Genomic DNA, 23,913 nt, shown 5'->3' with positions numbered 1-23,913 from the left:
GGTTTATAGATGTGTAAATAACACTTAAAGGAGGATTTGACCTGGCAGATAAGCAGCAAGTACCTGCAGACTTTACCAGGCTTGAGTCGACACTGGACTCCTACGGCCTCTTTAGCACTGTAGCAGCAGAGGTCTGTGTCATTGTGACCGACATCACACTCCTCCTCTTTCTCCACGATGTGGTTGCCGCAGATGGGCTCATCGCTGACTGAGGGAGAGAAATTACCTTCAAATTAAATCTAAAGCCTGCATGTTGACCATGCCTGAACACCGCGTCGGCGTCTCACCCACGAAGCAGTTGTCTTTCTTCTGATGCAGGATCTTGCTGATGTGTTTAACGCTGCAGGTTGAGAACTTGTCGTTGTTTTCTCGCACCTCGTCTGTGGCCTGAGGAAACATCAGGTACCGACCTTTCCCCCCAGAGGAGCCCAGGTTGCCGCAGTTCGAGCCCTCGTCATGCTGAAACACAAACCAAACGACAGGCCCCGTTTTCTGTTTTGTTGTAAATTTCTCTTTAATCGGCTCACGTCAGAAACAGCAGGCGAAAACAAATCGTCTAACCGAAGCTGGAACTATGCAGCTCCGCATTTTTATTACAGATGGGGGAATAAAGTCCCTGTATTGTTGACCTCAAAATTGTTGTAAGGTCAGAAAAATGCTTGCAGCTGCGTGTGGTGAGAGCTGAACTACTTGTTTGGTTATCAGAAATTTGAAGCGTATTCTGAGCATGTAAGAGTCACATATAAATATGACTTTTCTCAACAGAAAACAGGAGGGAATGTGATGTTCCCCATGCAAAACAAGGACAGAACAGAAGATTCCCGTTTTTTTTTTCTTCTTGAAACATTTGGAAGAATCTCTTCCTCTCTTGAGCATCAAGCCTAGGCGGGTTCATAAAGACGTCCAATAAACACAGACACACACTGAGAGGACAAGTCTTGATGTGGCTTTTGTTGAATCTGCTTCTGATTACTGTGATGGATGTTATAAATGGCACTTCTGCATCAGTCAGAACCTAAATCTCTGGGTAATAAGAGGGTGGTGTGGTGCAAAAGATGTTTGTGCCTTTTCCTTAAAATAGTTCCTTTGTTTTGTTTCTTGCCGTTTCTGAATTATTTCCAATTATGTGGTTCAATACAAGCACCTAAATCCCACTTTTACTGCACTGTGTGGTTCTATTTTTCATTTTCACAGAAATTCAGCTCAGTGTGAAACATAATTGAAAACAAAATTTTTATGGATTTGGGAAACTTATGTTAAGCTATTAGAAATCCCACATTCTAATAAAAATGTCTAATCCGTGTTATTAGCTTTCTTCTACAGTATGTCTGGCTTTACACGTCTTTACTGCTTCCATATGTCTTCTTATACAAATGTTTAACAGTAGTGAAAAACACAAGAGATGACAGATAACATTCAGACTCTAACGTTAAATGCATTATATGTAAAACATACATCTAATACACATAGATCTATGTCTGTACTAGACATACATCTAATATAGACGTACTCTATATGTCAGTATGTTCTCTAAAGAGTTCATGGTCAAATCTTTGGAAATTAACTATTATTTTAATGCATTAAATGTAATTTTTGAACATGTAATACGTTTTCAGATTGCCTTTTGTTCCATTTTCAGATTTTATTCTCTAATTCTTTTGTTTCATTTGTCACAATAAAACAGATCCGTGCAAAAATGAAGCCTAATGATCTTTAAACCACAAGTTGTCCTTTGACACCAACCATTACATTAGTTATTGAAGAACAAGGCTTTGAAGAATACAAATAGTCAACTGAAGCAGAAATTAGATTTTTTTTAAAAATCCCATAGACTTATAAAATACACTTATGAATCATAATGAGCATACTGTTCCCTCTGCAAATAAAAGTAACAATTGGCAAGTTCATCTGAAAATGATAGCAGCAAAGTATGACAGTTTATTTACTCAGAATGAAAATAAAAATCATTGCAGGAAATAAGCATTTAAAAAATATATATAATGTATCATATTTTATCTGTGTTTCACTTTGAGTTCATAAAAATTTATCTGAAATATTAATTTACAATCCATCACTTCCTGTTTCTCCGGGTACAGTTAAAACCAGAGGTTCACCAAAACATAAATAAATAAAAATAAAAGTTATAGCAGCAGTAGTATATATTAGACAATATATGTATTTAAAATGTTTTATCAGGATCCTAGTGATTCCCTCCTGGCAAACCTGTTTTTAAAACTCCTGAATGCTACTTTTATCTGTGTTTGATAAGCAGATGGAAAGATTAAGTTTGCTGTGTTGATGGTGTGTAAGGCAGAACATTCATGTGCAACCAGCTTTTACTTTAGCAAAGAGTAAATGTGCTGCATGGTGAAAATGACAGCAGGCCCTTAAACTGATTTAATAATCAGTGTATGTAAGAGACATCAAAGCTCATCTGGTGTCCCTTTCAGACAATCTGATCAATAAAGGCCAAAGTCTCTAAAGTCTATTCTGGTAAACAGGTCGGGTACAATTTGTTCAAGTGCGTTGCAAATACGCACGCAGGTTTAATGGAAACGTTTACTTTGAGTAGTGTTAATTACACAATCCACAGCTTCAGGTAGAGCTTTGTGTCGTGAGGTTTTTACTCCCATTCACCACAGATCCACTTAGGCATGTTTGGTTCTGTAAGTTATGGAAAAGGGATGAAAAATAAATATTGGTTTTCTTTTCACTAGCAGATTTTCTACAGATTGAAGATCCTCCTAAAGCATATTTCTCCCATGGGAGACACATAATTATGTATTGTCTAATATTAAATGAGCATTGTTGCCACATTATTAATGCAAAATGTGGGCTGACAGGAAGGAGAGCTCTAGAAAGAAACAGACGGCATGTGAAGTGTGCAGATAAAAAAAAACCCCAACCTATTAAATTTATGAATAATGAACCATGAAAGTGGATAAGTAAAACTAAAGGAAACCACTAAATGAAACCATTTTTAAAGCTTTTTAGGATAAACCTTTTTATGCTGTCACTAAGAAAAGATTAAGAACATCTAATAAACTGACTATTTTTGCAACAAATATTTGCAGATTAAAGAAAGTCAATCATGAAGGTGACAATTAAAAAAAATGCATTACATATGTGTAACAAAAGTCTAAGATAACCTTTAAAACAGGTACGTTGGTTTTGCATTTGCTAAAGTTTTAAAGTGTTTTAGGTATAAACCCAAAGTGCTGATAAACAAATCAGGCTTTTGAAAATGAAGCCACTTCACTTACTTAGATAAAACCAGCTGCACAAAACATTGCAAGTACATCATCATTGCGATATTATGTGTGCAATCTTCACGTTAGTGGCGTTATTTCTGGCTAACATATTCCAAGCGATATCAACTTGTGCTTTACGTGGTTGGACACAACAGCAGCAAATGCTCACAATGGTCACAGATGACATGGCTCAAAATGTGAAAGGTGAATTTAGGAAACTGAGATGAGAATGAGAGGAAAGTAGGACATAACCTTGATATTCTCATGGCATAATAAATAATATTGTGCAGCCCCAGTGTACACACCTGATGCTAAACCGTGGCTAACGAGGCAATAAGTAGCAAGACAGGTGGAGTTTTAAAATTAAGTCAAGCATGGAGTGTAATCACCTGGTTATAATCCATGTTGGTAAATTCTCAGTGAACAAACAGACTCAATACCCAAATATCAGAGTGTTGGGCTGGTGATGGGTGTAACAGGAGATGGCAGGACTGACCGGAGATCCCAGGCTGTGACCCAGTTCATGTGCAAAGGTGAGCTGGACCTGTCGAGGAGGCAGGAACTGTCCGTAGTTCTGAATGGTGATCAGTCCCGTGTTCAGGGTGGCCATGCCGCCGTTACGGAACGCCGTGTACTTGGAGCATATTCCTCCCCAGTTACCTAATAAAGAAAAGGAGAAGCAGAGACATAACGTGTGTTTATATTATATTATTATATTAATATTATATTAATTTAAAACACCGGTCCAGATTTACTTCTAGGTTGAAGGAATACAGAATACACTAATGAATGAGAAAAAACCACAGCTCTATTTATAGGCTTTTTAAGCCGATAAAGGGACAATTATGAGCTACATCTTGTGTTTTTCAGGTTTTGAGGAGACCTATATGCAGAGTCATGCATACACAGATAGTGCAAACTCTAAGGCAGAACTAAAATTCAGTAAAGGCACAGCAAATAATCACTTTAGGGTGCAAAGTTGTTGGATAAGTGCTTATTTTTGTGCTACTGGAAATACCCTAAGCCAACAAGACTTGTGCTAAAATTCTTCCAGGCCCGGCGCTTCGGGCTACAACTCAGTACATGAAAACATGCAGACCCATTTTGCCGCCACCCATCTTCTTTCTATTTGAGTTAGGCAATGGGTTCAAAATCCCTCCCTACTATTACAAACAGCTGGATAAATTCACATGGAACGATGGATGGCACGTGACATTACTGTCAAAAGACCAGCTATAAGATTCACAGCAGCAGACGCTCTGAGTCATGCAATCAATTAATTTCAGCTCACTGTCAGGTTAGGGTTAGGGTAAGATCCACAAAATACGTCAAATTGTGGGATTTTATTTCTGTGGGTTGATGGAAATCCAAAGAAATGCGTCTTCTGTAATGAGATTAAGTCTGTTTTTATTTTAGCCCTTGTGTGTGCTTCAGGTCAGAGGTCACGTGAGCTTAACGTAAGACCTCTTACGTAATGTGATTTACAGTCAATATGATGGCGAGGAGTGTGTTTGGGTATTTAAAGGAAACTGAGTTCACCAGGTGTTACTGTGTGGGAACCAGTTGCAGGAATATGGATAATTTTATTTTATCAGCATGTTATTTAGTCGCACAGTGGAAAGAAGAACGACCTTCAGGAACAGACAGAAATGATTAGAGGTTAACAAAAAACAATAACTTGTTCCCTTTATCGCATGTCGTAGAAATACGATTACCGTTTATGATGTGGAAGAGCTCGACAACAAGAACGACTCTTGGCATAAAGTCATGTTCAAACAGTTGAGCTTTGGGAGCTTAACAGAACAAGACAGTGCTTTATTACTTTCCCATCAAGAGCCAAGCATCCGTGGGAGACTCCTTTGGTCACATTTAGCGAGAAATCAGTGTGTGTTTCACTTAAATTCACTTAAACCCCCCAGATGGAGCATTCGAGGAACTGGGATTCTTAGAAAAGGCTTCTGGGTGCAGATATTGTGGGTTTTGGCAGCTCTGGCAGAGAGGGGCTGCAGTATATTTTCATCCTCTTCTCTGTCTTTGTCACAGAAAAGAGCCAAAATCTCAGCTCCCTATTATTAGCTCTGATGGTAAACACTCAGTCAGCTGCTTCACTTGCACTTATCAGTTGAGAACATGCATTGCGAGACTTTAGCAGAGGTGGTAAAACATAAAACAGTTTACACTCAAATGGTTTAATATGTGCAAACAATGGCAGCGCTTCCTCAGACACATGTGGAGGAAGTTGGAGTCCATAAATAAAACGGTTGACAATAAAACAGACAAAGCAAAACGTCTTACTGATAACATAACGTATTTTGAAAACCTCAGCTCTGCTCTGGAAGTCACACTGTAAATAACTGCAACTGCATCCGGTGGCTTCCCATCACAGCCCTCCTTTGTTTCTGCAGTCCACTGACCTTTTCATGGCAAAATAATTAAAAAGGATTTAAACTACCCTCTTGTTAAGCTAATTTGACCTTTCCAGTGTTTAAAACAAAATACCTAATCCGTCTGGAATGCATCACAGGTCTTGCTCAACTTGAAACTTTCTCTTTGTGTGTTTGATCTCGGCAATGTTGCAATAACTGAACCACAAACAAATCATCGTTTCATTTCGTAATAAGCCACAAAAGGTAGGCCGGACTCGCTGCCAGTGCTGAAGTAGAAGGAAACCGAACCTTTTCTCGTGTTTCTTGAAACATCTGACCTCTCATCTGAAAGGTTTCTGTAGTTATGAAGGCTGTTGGGAAAAACAAACTGATAAATTGGAGCCAGAACAATCCTGTTAATGAGGACAAGTGAATCGCTGGCCTTGCCCTCTGTTCAGTCCGATATTCAGCTCACTGATGATCCACACATGTCCCTAATGATGCCAGGAGAAAGGCTTTGGTGAGATGTCCCAAGATGCCTGGGAAAATTAAATTAGGCTAAACTGTTTATGTCAGACAGAGGAAACCTGGCACTAACTACTCTGCCTCTACATTTGGGCACTAAAAGATGCTAAAAGATGACGTTAATTAAGACATTTTTCAAATTGCAGCCACGTAGCGTGTCAGATTGCTAAAACTAATTGAAAGTTGGAAACGTAAGCATCGGAAACTCGCTAAGGAATGGAGGACTATTGTTGCCGCTTGTGCAGGATTGGACAAGGCGTGTTGGAAACAAACACTTAAACAGCTATTTCCAGAGACGCCTGCCATTCTCTACGGGCCGTAAACAAATTTACACGAATCCACCGCATAGTTTTTACGTCACATCTTGCTTCCTGAACATTATGTAGTTCTTCAAGTCGTTAAAATGCACATGACGAGGAAAAACTCCTGCTGTGCAGTACATGTGTGAACAGGAAACTGAAGACAAAGCTTCTAACTCACGCTGTAAACACTCACAAATAGTTTCAAGATTAGACGTGCATGTCCCAAAATTAAAAAGAGTGGCATATTACTGTGTAGCCAGAGAAGATGGTTGAACCCTTAAGCCGTTTCTTAACTTGGAACGATGTTTGTGTGCGTGTGAATAAATTGTGTGGGTTTTTTATGAATTCCTCTCACAAGTATGAACTTTATGTAGCGTTAATGCTGTGGCGCTGTTTGGTGTTTCAGGTTGAAGTGTGTGAACTTGCTTCTGTTTATTACACCTGTCACACCATTTCCTATCTGAATTTAGTTCAAATGGCATTAAACTAAATTAAACTGAGGCGAATGAAATTTCCTTACAACAATTTTTCTGATATTCGTCAAATGTCAAAAAGCGGGACGCCTGTGTCTCTTCTCAAATTTGCTACAGGATTGGTGAAACCGCAACTCAAAAAACGACAGCTAGCACTCAGTAATAACATGACTTAATGTTTCGTTATACTATTAAATTATTTCTGCTAAGCATACTCAATATATGTAAGTATAAATGATACTGATGGCTGGAATTATTTTGTGATTAACTTGACCAATACATTGGAGCACTCAGGCATAGGAATTGAATTGCCATTTGGTTTGTTGATATATAAATCAATAAGTAAGTAAGTAAGTAAGTAAGTAAGTAAGTAAGTAAGTAAGTAAGTAAGTAAGTAAGTAAGTAAGTAAGTAAGTAAATAAATAAATAAATAAATAAATAAAATAAGACAGGAACATAAGGGAACTCTGTAAATTTAACCCATTCGATCCCAGCACACATCCACTCTTCAAAGATGCAGCACTACAGAAGGAGTGAAAGGAAAAAATGTCCACAAAATATATTTTTTTCTAAACGCCAGATAGCGTGACATTACAACAGAAGCTGAAACACTCAGAAAGTTACATCATAATATCATGATGTCATTTTCGTCTATGCAGATAGATGAAGACATGATTCAGCCTCAGTACTGAATCATGAATTCAGAATGTAATTTTTTCTTATATTTATCTGACATGCATGTTGCAGTGTCAGCTCAGTCAAACTGCATTTCTGCTCTACTGGTTTGGATAGATTTTTTTTCCAATTCTTCCTTGTCTTCTTCTCTTGTAAAAACAATGCATTTATACATGCTTCCCAACAATTATTTTTACACAGTTGTTTTAAAGATGTCTTCAGTGAGAGCGAAGTGGAACCAAAGTGAAATTCCTCGCTTGTGTGCAAAACCTGATTCTGATATCTGTCCAAGTGTGCTTTGAGTTTTCTGTTTTTGTATATATATATATTTTTTTCTAGCTTAGCAGTGCACCGAGATCTCAAGGTAAAACATATTCAAAGAAAAACTTCTGTGGACTTCAGGGGTCTTTGGGTTTATGGTCCTGAGGTTTGACCTTTCTTTTCTGCAGACCTCTAACGAACCAGAGTGAGTAAAGACACAGACTGTGAGCGTATTGGTTTCTGAAGGTCAGACATAATCCACTCATGTGAGGCTGAAAAGTCACAACACTTCAAGTAACACGTTCACTGTGTGTGTAGGTACGTGCCCACCATGTGAGACGTCTCCAAGGCAACCGCACTGTGGAATGCAGCCATCAATCCTCAGTAAGAGGCCTTGAAGCTCCATATGACGATCATGTGTGCGTGCGTGCGTGCGTGCGTGCGTGTGTGTGTGTGTGTAACAGAGGTTTGCTGAACCCTGGTCACATGTCCCTGTGGTGGTCTGCTGCTTCCACACCCCCCAGTTTGACCAATAGAGAACTGAATGTGAGATAAAGACAATGAAAGACAAGGAGGAAGGACCTCCAACCAAAACAACTTCCTCCTGGACAGAAATAATACTACGCAAACGCGCGCACACACACACGCACGCACACACACCTACACGCACACACGCAGAGAGTCCCCTCTGCAGAGCTGGCTGATGTTACTGGGATTGCCTCATACTTGTTTTTGTTCACTCTACGTGTTTGGGTTCCTGAACTCTTTGAGCTCTTGCAGGTACATTTGGGGAACTGGGAGTTCATTTGACAATGATGTCAATGCTACTCTGGAAAACTGTTTGTCTTATATTAGCTGACCTTTACTGACTCTGGTTGTAACTCTAAGTAAAGTAAACAAAATCTGACTTTAACAAATAATCGAAAGTCATTGAGAAATTTCTGCAGAAGGAAGCAGAAACAGCTAAATGGTTTTCATGCAAATCACAGCAGGAGTGCAAATTGTCGGCTCCCCTCACGTTGTGTCTGGTGGTTTTTGAGTGAAAACCTCTCCAGCAGCAGGATTAAAGTGTGACGTGTGTTTTGCCACAGAGAAACAAATATGGCTTTGTTAACTTCACATTGAAACTTTTGCAAATTAATTAAAAGATTTGTTTTACACATAAGTGCAATGATGATTTCTGCTTCAAGTAAGTGACTGATACCGACTGAAAAACGACGAATGTTAGAAGAAAAACCCACAACTATTTCCTGAGATGAGCCTGTAAGTCAGAGACAATGATGTGATTTTAGAGATCGGCACAGACTCACACTGAGATTCCCACAGAGAAGCGCAACAGAAAGACATGATTCACTTTATTAAGCTTAAAATTCAGAGTCTTATTTTTGTCTCACATTTCTGTTTGCTCTGGCTCGAGGTCTTGACACTGTGGGTTTTTGATAAAAGTGATATATAGTCCATCCATCCTTTTTTTCTGTGGCTGCTCAAGAGCTGAACACCTGCTGAAAAAGCTGAAGGATTTTGTCAGTAAATAAAGCACCGTTAACAACATTGCCTAAACAAACTTGCTAATGAACTTTCACAAGTGGATGTCGGTTTTGTCCTCTCGTCGACTAAATGAAGCGCATGCTTCAACACAAAGCTTATTTTTATGTGCATAAATGCCAAGAACATCGTGTTCGGGAACTAATGTCATGCAAGTTCGTCTGTGGTTTGGTGTGTCTTTTCTCAAATCCACAATAAGTCGTGATTCAACTTCTTAAAATGTAATTATAAATGCTTTTATGCTGAGTCATTGGTCTGGACTGAGAGCGGTTTAGGTGTTGTCTTTTTAATTTTAACCCAATATAATGTAATATCACGAGGGAGGACCCTGTGTTATTGTCTGGGACATCATGTTTTAAAATATTGTGTATTTGAACTATAAATAGTTTCTCGAAAATGCATAAAATCTGGCCACAAGTTAATGTATTATTAATCTATTTAGACAGTTGATCAGGAAACATCCTTCATGACATAGTTCAATCAATCTGGGATGAAAACAACCTTAATAGTAACAATAGTATAAAAGTAACAATGAATCATTGTTTATAACTAAAAGAGCAGAGGAAGTGTCCTATTGCATTAATTTCTATCATACTGTAGGGGTTGAAACATGAGCCCAAAGTCATGCTAAAGAGCCAGCTCAAGCGAGTGACTTCGCTTGTCATCCAAGCAATCTGTTGTGTTAAATCTCTCTTGAGAAAAGTATATTTTTATACGCGCCTATACAGCAGAGTGGCAGACTTGCCTCGTGTTTTTTTTCTCTCTCTCCACATAATATAAGCAAAACATAAATGTTATTTTTAGTGTTTCAGTTTGGCAGCTTCAGACAGTTTCTGACTCGTTGTGCTACTTCTGCAGCTTACCGGTCTTGCCCTCCCAGGCGAGCCCCAGCACTCCGCTGTAGTCTCGGTTAGTGAGCATGTAGGCCAGGCAGAAGTTTCCCCAGTTTTTCTCGGAGAAAAGACTCAACAGTTTCTCCGGTCCGATAAACAGAGGATGCAGAGGATCCGTCTTATTCTCTGTCATCATCACCTGGAGAGACAAAGACAGTAAATTCATTGTACAGGGAAGGACAAGAACTACCAATCACTGAAAGCACTTCTGAGAGAACGTCCCTCAAAATGTACTTTTGTGTTGTAATTAAATTTAAATGTGCATCATAAATAACTTTGACATGTTAGAATTAGAAATGTATGTGTCAGTAAATTATATTACAGTAGTTCTTTGGAGTTCTAACTCCACAAAATTACAGCAAACTCTCCAACTTACACTGAGGGATTTGACTTTAAAGTTGATCAGCTTGATTCCATCAAAGTCAACCTTGTTGTAGATGTCGTTCACGGCCCGCATGTAAGAGGCAACCTGCAGAAAACAAGTCAAAAAGTCAACAATAAGTTACCCTCTGGATTTTAGATCCAAAACTGAATAATGTCCCAAGAACCTCTTGGATAATAATTAGATATTGACTGATGTCAAAACGACGTTAAACGTGTTCCAATTGTAAGTGGAAAAATTTTACTGACATGATAATAGCGATAAGCTAACTGCTACTAGCCAAACTCATTAATAATAGTTCATAGTACTTTATGCACTTAAACACATGAAGTATTTAGGGAATTGTATTATTATCCAATTCTCTATTGCATGGTAATATGTGTACTGAAAGAGTTAATCAACTCACTGATCTACAGCGAAACCAAGAGCCATTTTTTACTTTTTTTGATTTATGTGAATGTTGTGCAGATAGTTTCTTGTTCAGAAGTATCGATTTGCTTTTTTTATTTTTGCATTTATTATTTTTCCACTTTTAACAACTACTCAAATCTTCTCTTTTTTTAAAATGGCAAAAATGTTTAGATTACAGTTCCGGATGTTTACACAGATTGACAGAAGCAGCAGGTTGGATCGTTCCAAGAGCAAAGATGGAGGACATGAGGCTTTTGATGCTTCCTAAAAGATATTTTGGAAGCATCAAAAAAGATCTTCATTAGTGCTTTAAAACAGCATAATCGCTCTAAGGTCATAAAACAGACCTCTTTATATAATTCCTAAAGAAAGATTATCATCTGAGCATTTTCATTTCATTTGGCTGGTGCATGTCGTCCACTAGATGCACATGCCAACATGTCATAAGCAAAGGTTTGTCTCTTTGCAGCAGGATATGTGAGAATAGGAGAGTGTGCTCGGAAATTTCCACAACTTTATGGATCGGCACCTGCAACCAGGTCAGTAGAGACTGAAAACTGCAGCTTGTTTATTTATACTCCATCATGATTACCTAACACTCTTCAGTCCTGCCCAACAGGAGTCTGGCTCTGAACCAACAACAACAAGAGTAAAGTGGAAAGAATATGAAGACGACATGATGAGCTGATGAAAGCACAGGCGTCAGGAGGAAGCCCTCAGTCTGGCCACAAAAAACAGCCGACACCTGACTCACTCACTGACCGCTTTCACTGCCATATCAAAAATGACATATTTGATCAACTGTTCGGGTATCAAGAGAACGACCCTGATTCAGATTAAAATTTAGATAGCAATAAATGTCTGCTTCATTCAACATTTATCATTGGTGTGGTGTAGATTTTTCCCAAAACATATAACTTTAATGTTATTATTGTAACCTTTGTCTAATAAAATTTTAGCTTCATTATGGAAATACCAAATTTTGTCAATAAGTTTTTTATAAATATTTATTAAAATATATATTTTAAAATAATATTTAAAAAAAATATGTATATATTTTTTAAAATATTTAAAGTTGTTAGATTGCGCTGACCACGCAACCGAACTCCATACATCCATAGATCTTTGAAAAGCAGAAGTGGAGCCTTCTGCACACCCAACAAGAATGCAGCAAATGATTTCTGGGTTGTAAGTCAAGAACAAAACACTTTTCTTTTCCAGAAGCCATAAATGATCTGGAGCTTTGCTTGGGTTACTGGGTGAGGGGCAGTGCCTGCTGATTTGTGACGTTATACTACGGAGGTTTATCAAAAATCAACTTATTGTCAAAAAAAATGACTGAGTGGTTTTTACTTTCTCGGGCTGTTTGTAGAAGCAGAAGAGTCCTAAATGGAAGTGCACAAATGTGCAAAATGTGATTTTTACTTTTTGTAAAAAGTTTTCTTTAAAAATATATAAGAAGAATTTTTAAAAATCCTTAATCTGGTATCAGATGGGGTATTATTTTTCAATTGGTTTAACTAAAAAAACCAAATGTTCAAGAGACTGTAGCATTAGGGGACAGTTTATGTGAATTTATTGAAGTAATCCAAGGTTGCAAATTTAAAGACCAAACTGTGCTCCTATTTGAAGTGCTATTATTGTGAGTCCTACAATATTTCCTCTCACAAACTAATATAAACAACCAGTTTCATTTTGTGAGCTCTATTTAACTCTACAAGAACATGGGAAGTCTTTTCACGTCGAGTCCTTGTGCTCTTTTGACCACACGTTAAACCGCTGTATATATAAAAATGGAACATTTGCTTTTCAGCTACATATAAAACGTGATATTAAGAAATTTGACCTGAGCCACAACAGCTTCAACGGACTTGAACTTCTTGTAGTAGAAGTGGTCGGCGTGGAGGTGGAGCAGGCAGCTGGTCTTCGAGTCGTCAACCTTTCTCCTCGAACGGCTCACTGGTGCCTCGTGTGGGGAAAAAAAGGAACAACATAAAGAACCACAACCATTTGCTTGGGTCTAGATTTAGACGTTGTAAGATGATGCAGCTTTGGTTTCTGTTCAGATTCAAGTAATAGAAATACTTTTTCTGCAGCAAAAGCCCAGACTACTCTTCAGATCAAAACAAATCAAAAACCTTTGCCTGTTCTAAGATAAATACTGACAGCGTCAGTATGTGCAGCAGGAACACCTCTTGGAGTGTAATCAAGAAAAAAAAATATAAACATCTGCTCAGGGCATTTCATAACCAAACAGGGGAAATGATCTTCCTCAGCAGGCATGTAGTTAAAAATGGATCCACAACAAAGTCTCAACATCCACTTTTCACAATAGACGTTGAGGCCCCCCGTCCGCTGTTGGTCAAAGGTTAATGATTAGGAGTGAACCCAAGGGGAATATTTGCCTACTATGTGTGGCAGATGTTTTTGGAGTTGTTTTTATCGTCTTGCAACGTCGTCAAGGTTGTCTGCAAGGAGCCAGGTTTCTGTTTTGTATGTCACAGGCTATTGTGACTCTGCCACAACATCCTGCTGCAGCTACTACCCACATTTTGTTCCCGGTGACTCAACTAGGGTAATAGTCATGACCGAATGAATGGATGTGTACATAAATCGGGTGCAAATGATGAATCTGACACACAAGTGAATTTCCTCCATTATTCATCAATGAATGAGTTGACAGTTTTTTTTTTGTTTGTTTATTAATAGCTTTGAAGAAGGAACTCTCGTCAGTGATGATGAAACGGAGAAAACACAGAGAGATCCACTTTGTACCTGGTTGAGGTTTCCAGCGAGGGCGTTAAGACGATCCGCACTACAGAATCCACCAGAGCGGGACATCGCATGTGGAAGAACTGGACGAAACAAAGCGCAGATGTTTAAAGTTGCACACAAAATTGCACGCATTTGGAAATATTTCCTCTCCTCGTTCTTCTCACAAATATGCCAGAACAGTAAAGTAAACAGCCTGGAGCGAGACCCGGAACATATTCTTTGAGTTAGAGTTCACAAACCATGACGAAAACATGAGCAGAAGTCCAACAAGATGTTAGTGCAGCGAAAACTGTTAATTTTGTGGAGAAAAAACATAAAGAAATAAAACTGTGAATAAGAGCATAGACACAATGTGATCATGTCTTCACAGCTACAGGCTTATTGGTATTAAAATATGCTGCAAATATACACTGCTCAAAAAAATAAAGGGAACACTTAAACAACACAATATAACTCCAAGTAAATCAAACTTCTGTGAAATCAAACTGTCCACTTAGGAAGCAACACTGATTGACCCGACGAGGGTCCCCATTGTCAATCAGTGTTGCTTCCTAAGTGGACAGTTTGATTCACAGAAGTTTGATTTACTTGGAGTTATATTGTGTTGATTAAGTGTTCCCTTTATTTTTTTGAGCCGTGTATATTCTTCCTGTCAGCTTTTCAGCATCTTTACTTCCAGTTTAGGATTATGTAAACATTGTTTATCTTCAAGTTTATGTCAGATCATTTATTTACAACACTCAGTGCTCAAAGACAAGTTTATGTGCGGTGGGTTAAAATATTTAAAGGAACCAATTAAGCTAACAATCATGTTTTGTAGGAGTAACCAGAGAGAACCCAAAAATGCACTGAGAGAAAATGCAAAGTCTGAGCAGAAAGACCTTGGGCCGGAATTAAAACCCAGGATCTGAATGTTTTTTCTAAAACTAACCAAAAAAAAAAAAACATGATGGAAACTGGTCAATGAAGCTGCCAAGAGATCAAAAACAAAACTGAGGCAGCTGCAGGAAATACTGGTTGTGTTTTACTTATTAAAAGCTTCTTGTGTTCTCCATATGTCTGGAACAGGAAGCAGGATTTTAAAACAGAAGCCTTTTCTTCCAAAGAGTGTGTCCAAGCCTGGCTAAACTATCCAAAATCCTTGTGGAAGGATGAATCGTCGTCTGATGAAACACCAGAAAGTGTGGTGGTGACAGCGTCATAGTCTGGGGTCACCGTTTCTTTAGATAAATTTGAAGTTCTTGTCATCCGATCAGGTACAAGTTCACTTTGACAGGAAAAGTTACATGTAGTGCAAAGAAAGCTGAAGATATAAGAAGTTTTGATCCTAAGCATCACAGTGAGCTAAAACCAAAGCGTTGGAGTGAGGGAGCCAAGCTAGAACTACATTCAACACAAACTCTGTGGGGTCACTTGAGGAGGACAGTGAAGAAAAATATACTTCCAATCTGATTGATTAGGGGAAGTTTTGCAAAGTCGAGTGAGCAAATATCACCAGGGCAATATAGAGGATGCTGCCAGACTCAAACACAAACTTGATGCTAAAACTAATTAAAAATGGGCTTTAACTAGTATTTTACAGGTGTGAACACTTGATTATTGCCCCTTCTGTCAATACATATTTATTTTCTCCTGCAACAGATTTATATTTCCGTTGAATAATGTGGAATATGTGTCTCACTAAAGGTTCTCGTTTCAAGAGGACATTTAAACCTTTTCTTTTTTACACTCAGTGACCAAAATAACAAAATTTCAAGCTTACTGTGCCAGAAAGAAGATAGCAGGGTCACATAAGGTACAGCTCTGGAAAAAAACAAAACAAAAAAAAAAACTTTGCTTGCATTTGGTTTTTACAGGCACGTGCAGCTAGCGGGTGACCTTCAAAAATGCTTCGCTGGAGCGATTCCCCTTTTCATTCAGACTCAAAATCACTTGACATTCCACAGAAGTAACTGAGAGTTTTATTGGGAAAAATTCATATTTTATTCCTTCCAAGACTTTCTCTCTTAGCTTAACAAAAGCAGAAGGATGGATGGTATTTTATCTACAACCAGCTTCTTCTTTTCTACAGTCTGTGTCTGCATGATAAGTAAACTGAAGGTAGCGAGTAGCCTCAACACAGTCCAAAACATCCACAGAGCCGTTGCCAAGAAAGATTTCTTTTCACTCTGAGTGGTTGTAAATCTTAGGTCCTCAAGCAGTCAGTTATCTATTTTTCCTGCTACCTAATGCCCCATTTAGATTCCCTCTCACACCCTTATAAAAACAAAATTAAATAAAAAGATATGCAGAATTATCAGCAACGTGCATGTTTGATTGACGGTGAAGCTGGAGTTTTACTGAACTTTTTAAATTTCTCATAAACATGTCAGCCTTTAAGACGCCTGGCTGTGAATAAACCGTAGCTGTTATTGGCTTTGTTCGCCACGACCCCAGCAGCCAATAAAACACTGAGCCAGCATCCGACATCATCAGCATCCTTTTGGTTTCGTTTTTGCTTTGACCAAAGAGGTCACAAAGTATCTTCTTTGATAATGTTTTGATGTCAGCTACCAGGCAAGCTGCTACAGGGGAGGGAAGTGGCTAAAAGTCTCTTAGTCTGCGATGCTTCTGTCCAAATCTGTTCAACAACTAGTTAAGATGGAGACATTGAATTTGAAGCAAATGAGTGAATTAAAAAATGTCATTTTTCAAATATTGATAATATGGAAATAAAAGATATTTTTATTAGCTTACTTCTCAATCCAACAGATTACCTTTGAGATTTAGCATCATGGATAACTAGCCAATAAATCCACACTACATGTTAAAACAGAGAATGTATAAAGTGCGACGTGCACTTAAAAAAGTCGAAGGTGAACGTACAGTACTGACACAATAAGGGCAATTAGGTAAAGGTGAGACCCTTTGAGAGTAGATACCTTGATCCCCACATTCTCAGACGGTCAAAAACTGAACTCCAGCATAAAGAAATCCGCACGGCAGACTAAAGCGGCGGCTCCGACAGATCCCGCTGTGGAGATGCACTACTGCTTGTATTTTATTAACAAACTGTTGTCTGCAATTTGCAACACCCTAGAGACTTGTGTTTCATTTAAAACTGATGCAACCGCGATAAGACTGGAGTCTGAAGGGACATGTCCTGAAGAAAGATTTCACAAAAGTGCAAGAAGTCAAATGATTTTGTAACAGAGTTTATCGGGGTTATGCTCAACGTCTGAGAGGAATCTACACGTGCAGCAACTTAGAGGAAATTAATAATTTAAGTGTAACATTGTTGAATGGATTGAAGCTGGAATAAATCAGACTTGAAGAAGCTTTAAGCTTTAATGCAAAGAGTTTGTAGAGTCAGTTCAGTCTTCCCAGCCCGATATTTTGAGCATAAGACGAGGCAACACATGACTGAATCACGCCATCCTCCTGAAGTCCCTCAGCCAATCACAAACCTCACCGTAAGGTCTATGTATGGCCTGAGTGGGGGAGGGGGCTGGATGTGGAGGCCCTAAACGCTGGGTGTCGACACAGAATTGCTTCCAGATCTTTCTTCATGTCCACTTTCATACTGTCTTTTTGTCAGCAAGCCCCCCCCTTTTCCATGCATCAGGAATTCGATCTTTCTGTCTTGCGAAGCCAAACATTTTCAAATAAATCAGATATTTGATCTCTGAAAAGCAAGGAAGCTTGTCCAAACCTGGCCGGGCCGACTGCAGACGCTAATCTGAGATTAATTAAGGAGTCCGCTTGCTTCTTTAAAATATAAAAGAAAAAAAGGATTTCTCCCACATGAGGAATTAGCCACATTTGAGCCTCCGGAGTCGTGTTTGCAGCAGCTGCTGGAAACGGTTCCTGCTGAGCAGCGTGGTGCAGAAAGCTGATGCCAAAGCCTCAAGTCTCAAGACAACTTTGGTCATGACATCTGAAGAATGCCTCACCGAAGCATTCAGCAAAAAAACAGGAATTAACACTCTTATGCAATATTTAAGGGTTATTCAATGTTGATAAGAAAAAAAAGAAAAAAACTTTTCCTTGTTGGAGAAAGGGGTTTATTTAATAAGTCTGGATAACTGTTTAAATGACCCATCATTTGATCCACATATACTTCATTACTACCAACATAAGCACCCTGATTTTTAGAAAAACAAGTTTCTGTCTAAGACGCTGCTTTCTGTCTCAAATTATTATTTTTTTTCTGATAAACACAAATTTGCCATGATGGTTCAAAAATAAAATTTGTTAATTTTATAGATGTTGGCTGAGTCGTAGTGTGGATATTTTCTAAAGCTGCCTTCCGGTTTGTTCAACAGCAGGTCTGCATATCCTTCAACTCTCAGAGTGTGATTCCCCGTCTTGCCAACAATGTCTGGCAGAGTGTCTGGAAAAACTCCAGAAACGCAGATAAGATCCTTGTTCTTACAACACAGAGAGGGCAGCGACGCCTGAACCATTTCTCAAGCACAGTCAGTAGCAAATGGCGTTGAGGAATAGGAAGGTGAAAAGTCTTGACACAGCTGTTAAAATAAAGAAGTGACAGGTTAGTGTTTAGCTGGATACAAGCATTTGCTTTATTTGTTTATTTACGAGCTATAAAAAAAATTGGTTTATTTTTAAGTGTGAAAGCAGCAGCTTAATGACTACAGCTCTATTCACAAGCCTGCACACCATGTCCCCTTTAATTTTGTGTTTTAATTAATTATTTAAGCCACTTTTTAGATTAATTGATTATGAAATGAATTATTTTCCTTACAAAATTGGTGCATAAATGTGGATTTGCTTTAATCTTCTCATTGCCAAACGGGGCACAATCTTCTAGCATATCTGATCTTTTATCTCATTTGAAAGTATATAACTTATTTTAACAAGTTAAATTTATGGCATGCAGCTCATTTTTAAAGCTGCTCTGTATATTTTTCAAATAGTTAAGGTTGGAACCAGAAGCTTAAAAGCAATTTTTTGGGGGATCATTTCCCTGTTCGATCACACATTGTGTTAAAGTTTCAACTATGTAGGCACAGATTCAAAATAAAGTTGAAGAATTTGCAAACCCTCTTTATTTGTCACTTCAGCTTCACTTTTAGATTTTAAGCACAGAGTAAAGAGTAGTGCAGAGTAGCCTCTGTCTATTTGTTTATGTTCAACAGGCAAAACTGCAAGGAATTAAAACTTCACTGATCAAACACAAATTTTTGATCCCTTTTGTGTAACATCACCATATGCATGAAGGAAAAAAACTCATTAATGTCTGTGGTCCGACTGCAATACTGTCGGCTCCTTCATGCCTTCATGTTACAAAACATTGATGATATTTGATTAATCAGAGATTTTGTATCTTTGACTTCTACTCTCATTTACTCTAAATTCACTATTTTCAACACAATTAATCTCAAGACATTATATCAGAGGATTCTTTACTGAGTTGATCAACAGGACTCTTTGTGGTCATAATAAATGTCTAAAATATCTAAAAAAGAGACTAATTGAGTCAGAGAAAGAGCAATAAAAACATGTTTTTAAATCAGCAAAGGCAATCTGTATGAGCCCAGTAAACGTTGCTGGACTTTAGGAATTTTACTACCAAATGTAGGAAGAACAGGTTGCAGCTAATGGTCTACTTAATCTCTATCTGTTTTTTTGGATAATAACTTTGAAAAACCAAACCACATCTTCCTGCTTAAATTACGTATGTGGTTCCTCTAACTGTACCCTCGTTGTTACTAGTTTTTTAATGTCGATGATGAATACACACTAAAACAATCTGTCCAGGTATCAGGACACTTTTGCTGCAGCCATTTAATGAACCGCATGACATCAAGCCTCCCTCTCGAGAACAAAAGTTCCTCAATCAAAACCGAGGGCTCCAGACGACAACCGCAGGAAGGAAAAATGCACACATTATGTCACCGCCTGAAGTCCTAATCAAGCGTTCTCTGTGGAGGCCCTGATTGTCTGCTGTAGTATCACATGGTCAATCTTTCCCAGTTTCCTGCAGATATGCCGGCCTGAGTCTGAGGGAAGGGGATGCCGCCGATGAACCAAAGCTGGGTTTTACTACATCTGGCATGAAAACGTTGTGGTACGGGTACAGAGGAAGGCAGACGCAGAGTAGACTGAGGAACAAACGTGGGAGTTTGGGGGGAAGGGGGAGTTCTGGCACGGTCCGCACTGCGTTTCCAGTAAAATGCTTTTGTAGAGCTCAGGTTATGCTAACGCAAACATGCAGCCAAAGAATCGCACGCACGTTCAAGCAGACATGCACTTTTTACATTTTGATGATTCCTAATTGTTTTCATATGGATAAATCATGAGAACAATTGAAAGTTGGATTTCATTTCAGTTTGTTGTGGAAACTGTCTCTAAGGCTGTGGAACCCTGAAGAAGCGCTACTTGTGTCATTCTTCTCATGTTTGCTTTTATCAACTCACGTTATACATATTTTTCCTTCTTCCTCTTTATAACTACTTCAGAAATCTCAGCCTCCACCTCATTCAATAATCCCAACATCTACGGCTTATCTTTTCTTTGGCCAGCATCCAAGTTGGAGAGAACCTCAAAACCCATTCAGAGCCCTCAGCCGGCACTGTTGACACTCTGTAGCTCCTCATACTTCCCAGTTCACTGACCTCTAGTAGCGCGAGTTGAACTGGAGCTAGAGGATGCAAGCACTAAACCAAGAGCTAAACCATCCATCCATCCATCCATCCATCCATCCATCCATCCATCCATCCATCCATCCATCCATCCATCCATCCATCCATCCATCCATCCATCCATCCATCCATCCATCCATCCATCCATCCATCCATCCATCCATCCATCTTCTTACACCCTTGTCCCTTAGTGGGGTCGGGAGGGTTGCTGGTGCCTATCTCCAGCTAACGTGAGCTAAACCAATATTCACCATTTTACACATTTTGTCAAATAAGATTCTGAGAAAACAAGATGAAGATCTCACAAAAGGTCAAACATTAAAAGATCTCGCATAGCATTGAGAAATGTGCTTTGGTCTGCTTATTTCTCTTTCAATGAGACAGTGAAGAATGCAGCAGATCATAAATTACGTTTAATGTAGCAAAGAGTTTCTCTTTGCACACTTTCCCACCATCTGCAAAGCGTCTGGACAGCAGCTTGGGCGTCATTTGGACACATTCTCCCTCCAGATACACATTGATCAGTCCTGGATGCTGAGTGATAGACGCTGCAGAGCCATTTGGAGCCCAAAGCATCTTCAAACTATTTCTCCTTGAATAAAATCAGCCTTACCTAAGTCCTCCTCATGGTAGATGATGGAGTGGTGATCTGTCAGGCTGTCATATCTGTGCAGAGGCTCTATGTGGTAAGTGCCACTCCGTGTGTGGATGGTTCCCTCAAACTGTCCCTGTAATACAGAGCCGTGGCAGGATGACCCATACTCGCCTGTAAGACAGAGTAACGGGCGATAACAAGGCAGCATCAGAGAAATGGTGAGAGGTAGCAGACATGTAGGCTGATTTAATGAGTTTAATTTCAGAAAGCAAATAGTTGAGATAGGACTTTGTATGTATTGCATACTCTATGTTAGTAAGTAACTGTTAACTTCTGCAACCAAATCTTTCATCTTAGCAATAAAAGAAGTTCAGTGGAGGAGGACTGCATTATTAAAGTCCAAAAACGCCACTGACTTTATTAAGGTCTCTCTCTGGTCTGATCACAGGACCAAGAACATTTGTGATTCAAATATTTCTCCTGTTACTTTCTTCATTTCCAGTTCACATTTGTGCAGATGCTGCTGAAAATTACATCCATTAGAAAAATAATCTGAGTCATTCATATGAACTGTCCTGCATTTAGGGTCAGGTAAACATTTTGCTGGCTTCATGTCAGACCAACCTTCAACTGTTCCTGAGTATAAGTGGGACAGATCGACTGATGTCGGGCCTTTTTCATCGACCAGCGTGAATTCTTCGGAAAACCCAGCAGAATCCTGCTTCAAAAGCAGGCGGAACGCTCTGATAACAACAAAAACACGAAAGGGTTGCAGATGTGGTCAAAGCCTTGTAGCAACGGCAAGTATGCAAATCGGTGAGCAGCTGGGAAAAAAGGGATAATAATAATAACAATTCCATCTGTTGATGTAAAAAAAAATTTAGACTGTTTACTTTGAGGCTTCTTTTTCAGAGCAAGATCCTAAAGAGATGCTTTCCTGGATGTTGTCATTTTAGTCATTCAAAATCTTGGTTCATCGTACAAAATCCCAAAACTTCAGACAGAGCGGAAAATTTTCCTTTATGCACGTCACATCTGGAATGTGTTGCAACAAAGCTCTGAACTTTGTTTACGGCATATCAATGGGTTTCACTGTCAGATTCAGTTTTCAGTGACTAATCTTAATCCCTGAAAGTGTTTTTGTCTTGATCTTCAATTGTTAAGTCTTTCTGTGTTCTGTTGTATAGGATGTGCCTCAATGTCATTGAAAACTAAAGTTCTCCCTCTGCCTTCATCCATAGGGTCTCTGGGTTGAGACACACAGGACGCACCGCCGTCCACACACAGTTGTACTGAATGGAGAGACACATTAACCCAACAGAAATGTTTTTGGATTGTGGGAGCATCTGGAGAGAAGACCATGGATGGGGAGTTGATGGAAACTCCATGCAGAAGGACCTCCTTTCTGCAAGGCAAAAGTGATACCGACTGCACCACCCATGCAGCCCAGATGTAATAACAAATAAAAATAAAGTAAAATTAAATGGAGATTTACCGATTAAAAGCGGTAAAATCCAAATCCAGCGTATATCCCTGAGGCTGCGTGGCTCTCCTGGCTCTTAAGTGCTTCCTGTGGAGATCCCCTCTGTCATACGATAAGACTTCGTAATGCTTTATAAAAGGACTGATGCTTATCCCAAGACCTGGAGGGAAAAATAGGAAGACAAATATTTCTAAATTTACATGTATCATCAAGCTGGAAACTTTTTGGAAAATAATATTTATGTCAGTCTTGAAACTAATCTACCAGACAGATTTGTTTTTAGTCAGCGAGGGGGGAAAACAACCCTTCGAAATAGTTTGTACGCTCCTCTCCGTGTTGTTATGGTGGTGGCTTATTGGACGTATTCTTACAACAAATCGTTAATTAAGTGTGCACACGCCATGGATCCTAGCTAAGCTGGTTAAGCACCATATGCGCTGTTGACAGGTTTTGCATGTGTGTTTTTTTCCCCTGCATTCCTGCAAAGACGCGTTGCGACATGTCCAGGGCCAGAAGAGGCCAGTCAGCAAGAGTTGCCGCAAAACAATAATTTCATTTCACAATGGACACAGAGGCAGATGAACGCAAGTAACAACTTCACTTATTCAAGATTAAGTGTGAGGTGAAACCCTCACTCAGACAAACACACGAATCTCTACATTCCCTACCTGCAATCCATTCATGGCAGCTGACCAACAGCAGCATGAGCCAGTAGTGTTGGACCGCCATGTTCTCCTTAATAAAGTGCTTTGATCTTCTTTCTTTTTTGCATAATTTTTTCTCTTCCTCTTCAACTGGTCCCTGCCTTTCTTTCTCATCCCTTTACTCCTGTCTTCTCTGTTCAACAGTCTCGTACCTGTGGCCTTACTCCGCTGGAATGTGTCTGGATAGGAGGTTCAAGCCGCAACCAAGCTTGATTCAATGAACAATCACACTGTGGATGGGCATACTCAGACTTGTTTTTCTGCATGTTACACAGTCATAGGATTTTTTTTTTTAATTAACTTGGAGGAACGCCTTCAAAGAAACAGAAGATAGTAGAAGGATATTAGACAAAACTATTGTCATTGAATTTTTTTCTTTCATTTTATGCTGGCAAATCTCAAAAATGTTTTTATGAGAGTCAAATTACCTATCCAATAATTTTATAATTTTTTTTATGCGTCCTTGTTCCGAATAGTCCGAACACACACACAGATCTGTAAAATTTACAAAAAGTACATTTTTATGTCCCCATGTCGTGTTTTGTCTTATTTCTGTGATCACCTGACTATGTGGTGTGAGGCACTACGGTCAGTCTATGAGTGCCCCCAAGTGGTCAGATTTTTTTTT

General features: G+C 39.0%; 1 protein-coding gene across 1 annotated transcript in view; it reads right to left on the bottom strand.

Moving 5' to 3' along the window:
- LOC103463533 (disintegrin and metalloproteinase domain-containing protein 10) overlaps positions 1-23,590 on the bottom strand; it is a 28,877-nt gene extending 5,287 nt beyond the window's left edge. The window contains exons 1-11 of the mRNA XM_008406923.3: positions 23,250-23,590; positions 22,594-22,741; positions 21,723-21,841; positions 21,117-21,269; positions 13,860-13,939; positions 12,931-13,050; positions 10,668-10,760; positions 10,262-10,430; positions 3,748-3,911; positions 288-459; positions 64-208 (exon numbers count right to left, since the gene is read on the bottom strand). Of these exons, the coding sequence (XP_008405145.1) occupies positions 64-208; positions 288-459; positions 3,748-3,911; positions 10,262-10,430; positions 10,668-10,760; positions 12,931-13,050; positions 13,860-13,939; positions 21,117-21,269; positions 21,723-21,841; positions 22,594-22,741; positions 23,250-23,310 (1,424 nt within the window). The 5' untranslated portion in view covers positions 23,311-23,590. The remainder of the gene's footprint in view (positions 1-63; positions 209-287; positions 460-3,747; positions 3,912-10,261; positions 10,431-10,667; positions 10,761-12,930; positions 13,051-13,859; positions 13,940-21,116; positions 21,270-21,722; positions 21,842-22,593; positions 22,742-23,249) is intronic.
- Between the last annotated feature and the right edge of the window lie 323 nt (positions 23,591-23,913).

This window comes from Poecilia reticulata, chromosome 4 (assembly GCF_904066995.2).
Source record: "Poecilia reticulata chromosome 4, P_reticulata-male-v2, whole genome shotgun sequence".
NCBI lineage: Eukaryota > Metazoa > Chordata > Actinopteri > Cyprinodontiformes > Poeciliidae > Poecilia > Poecilia reticulata.
Note: the sequence above shows the minus strand (reverse complement) of the source record. Positions and strands in the feature narration are given on the sequence as shown.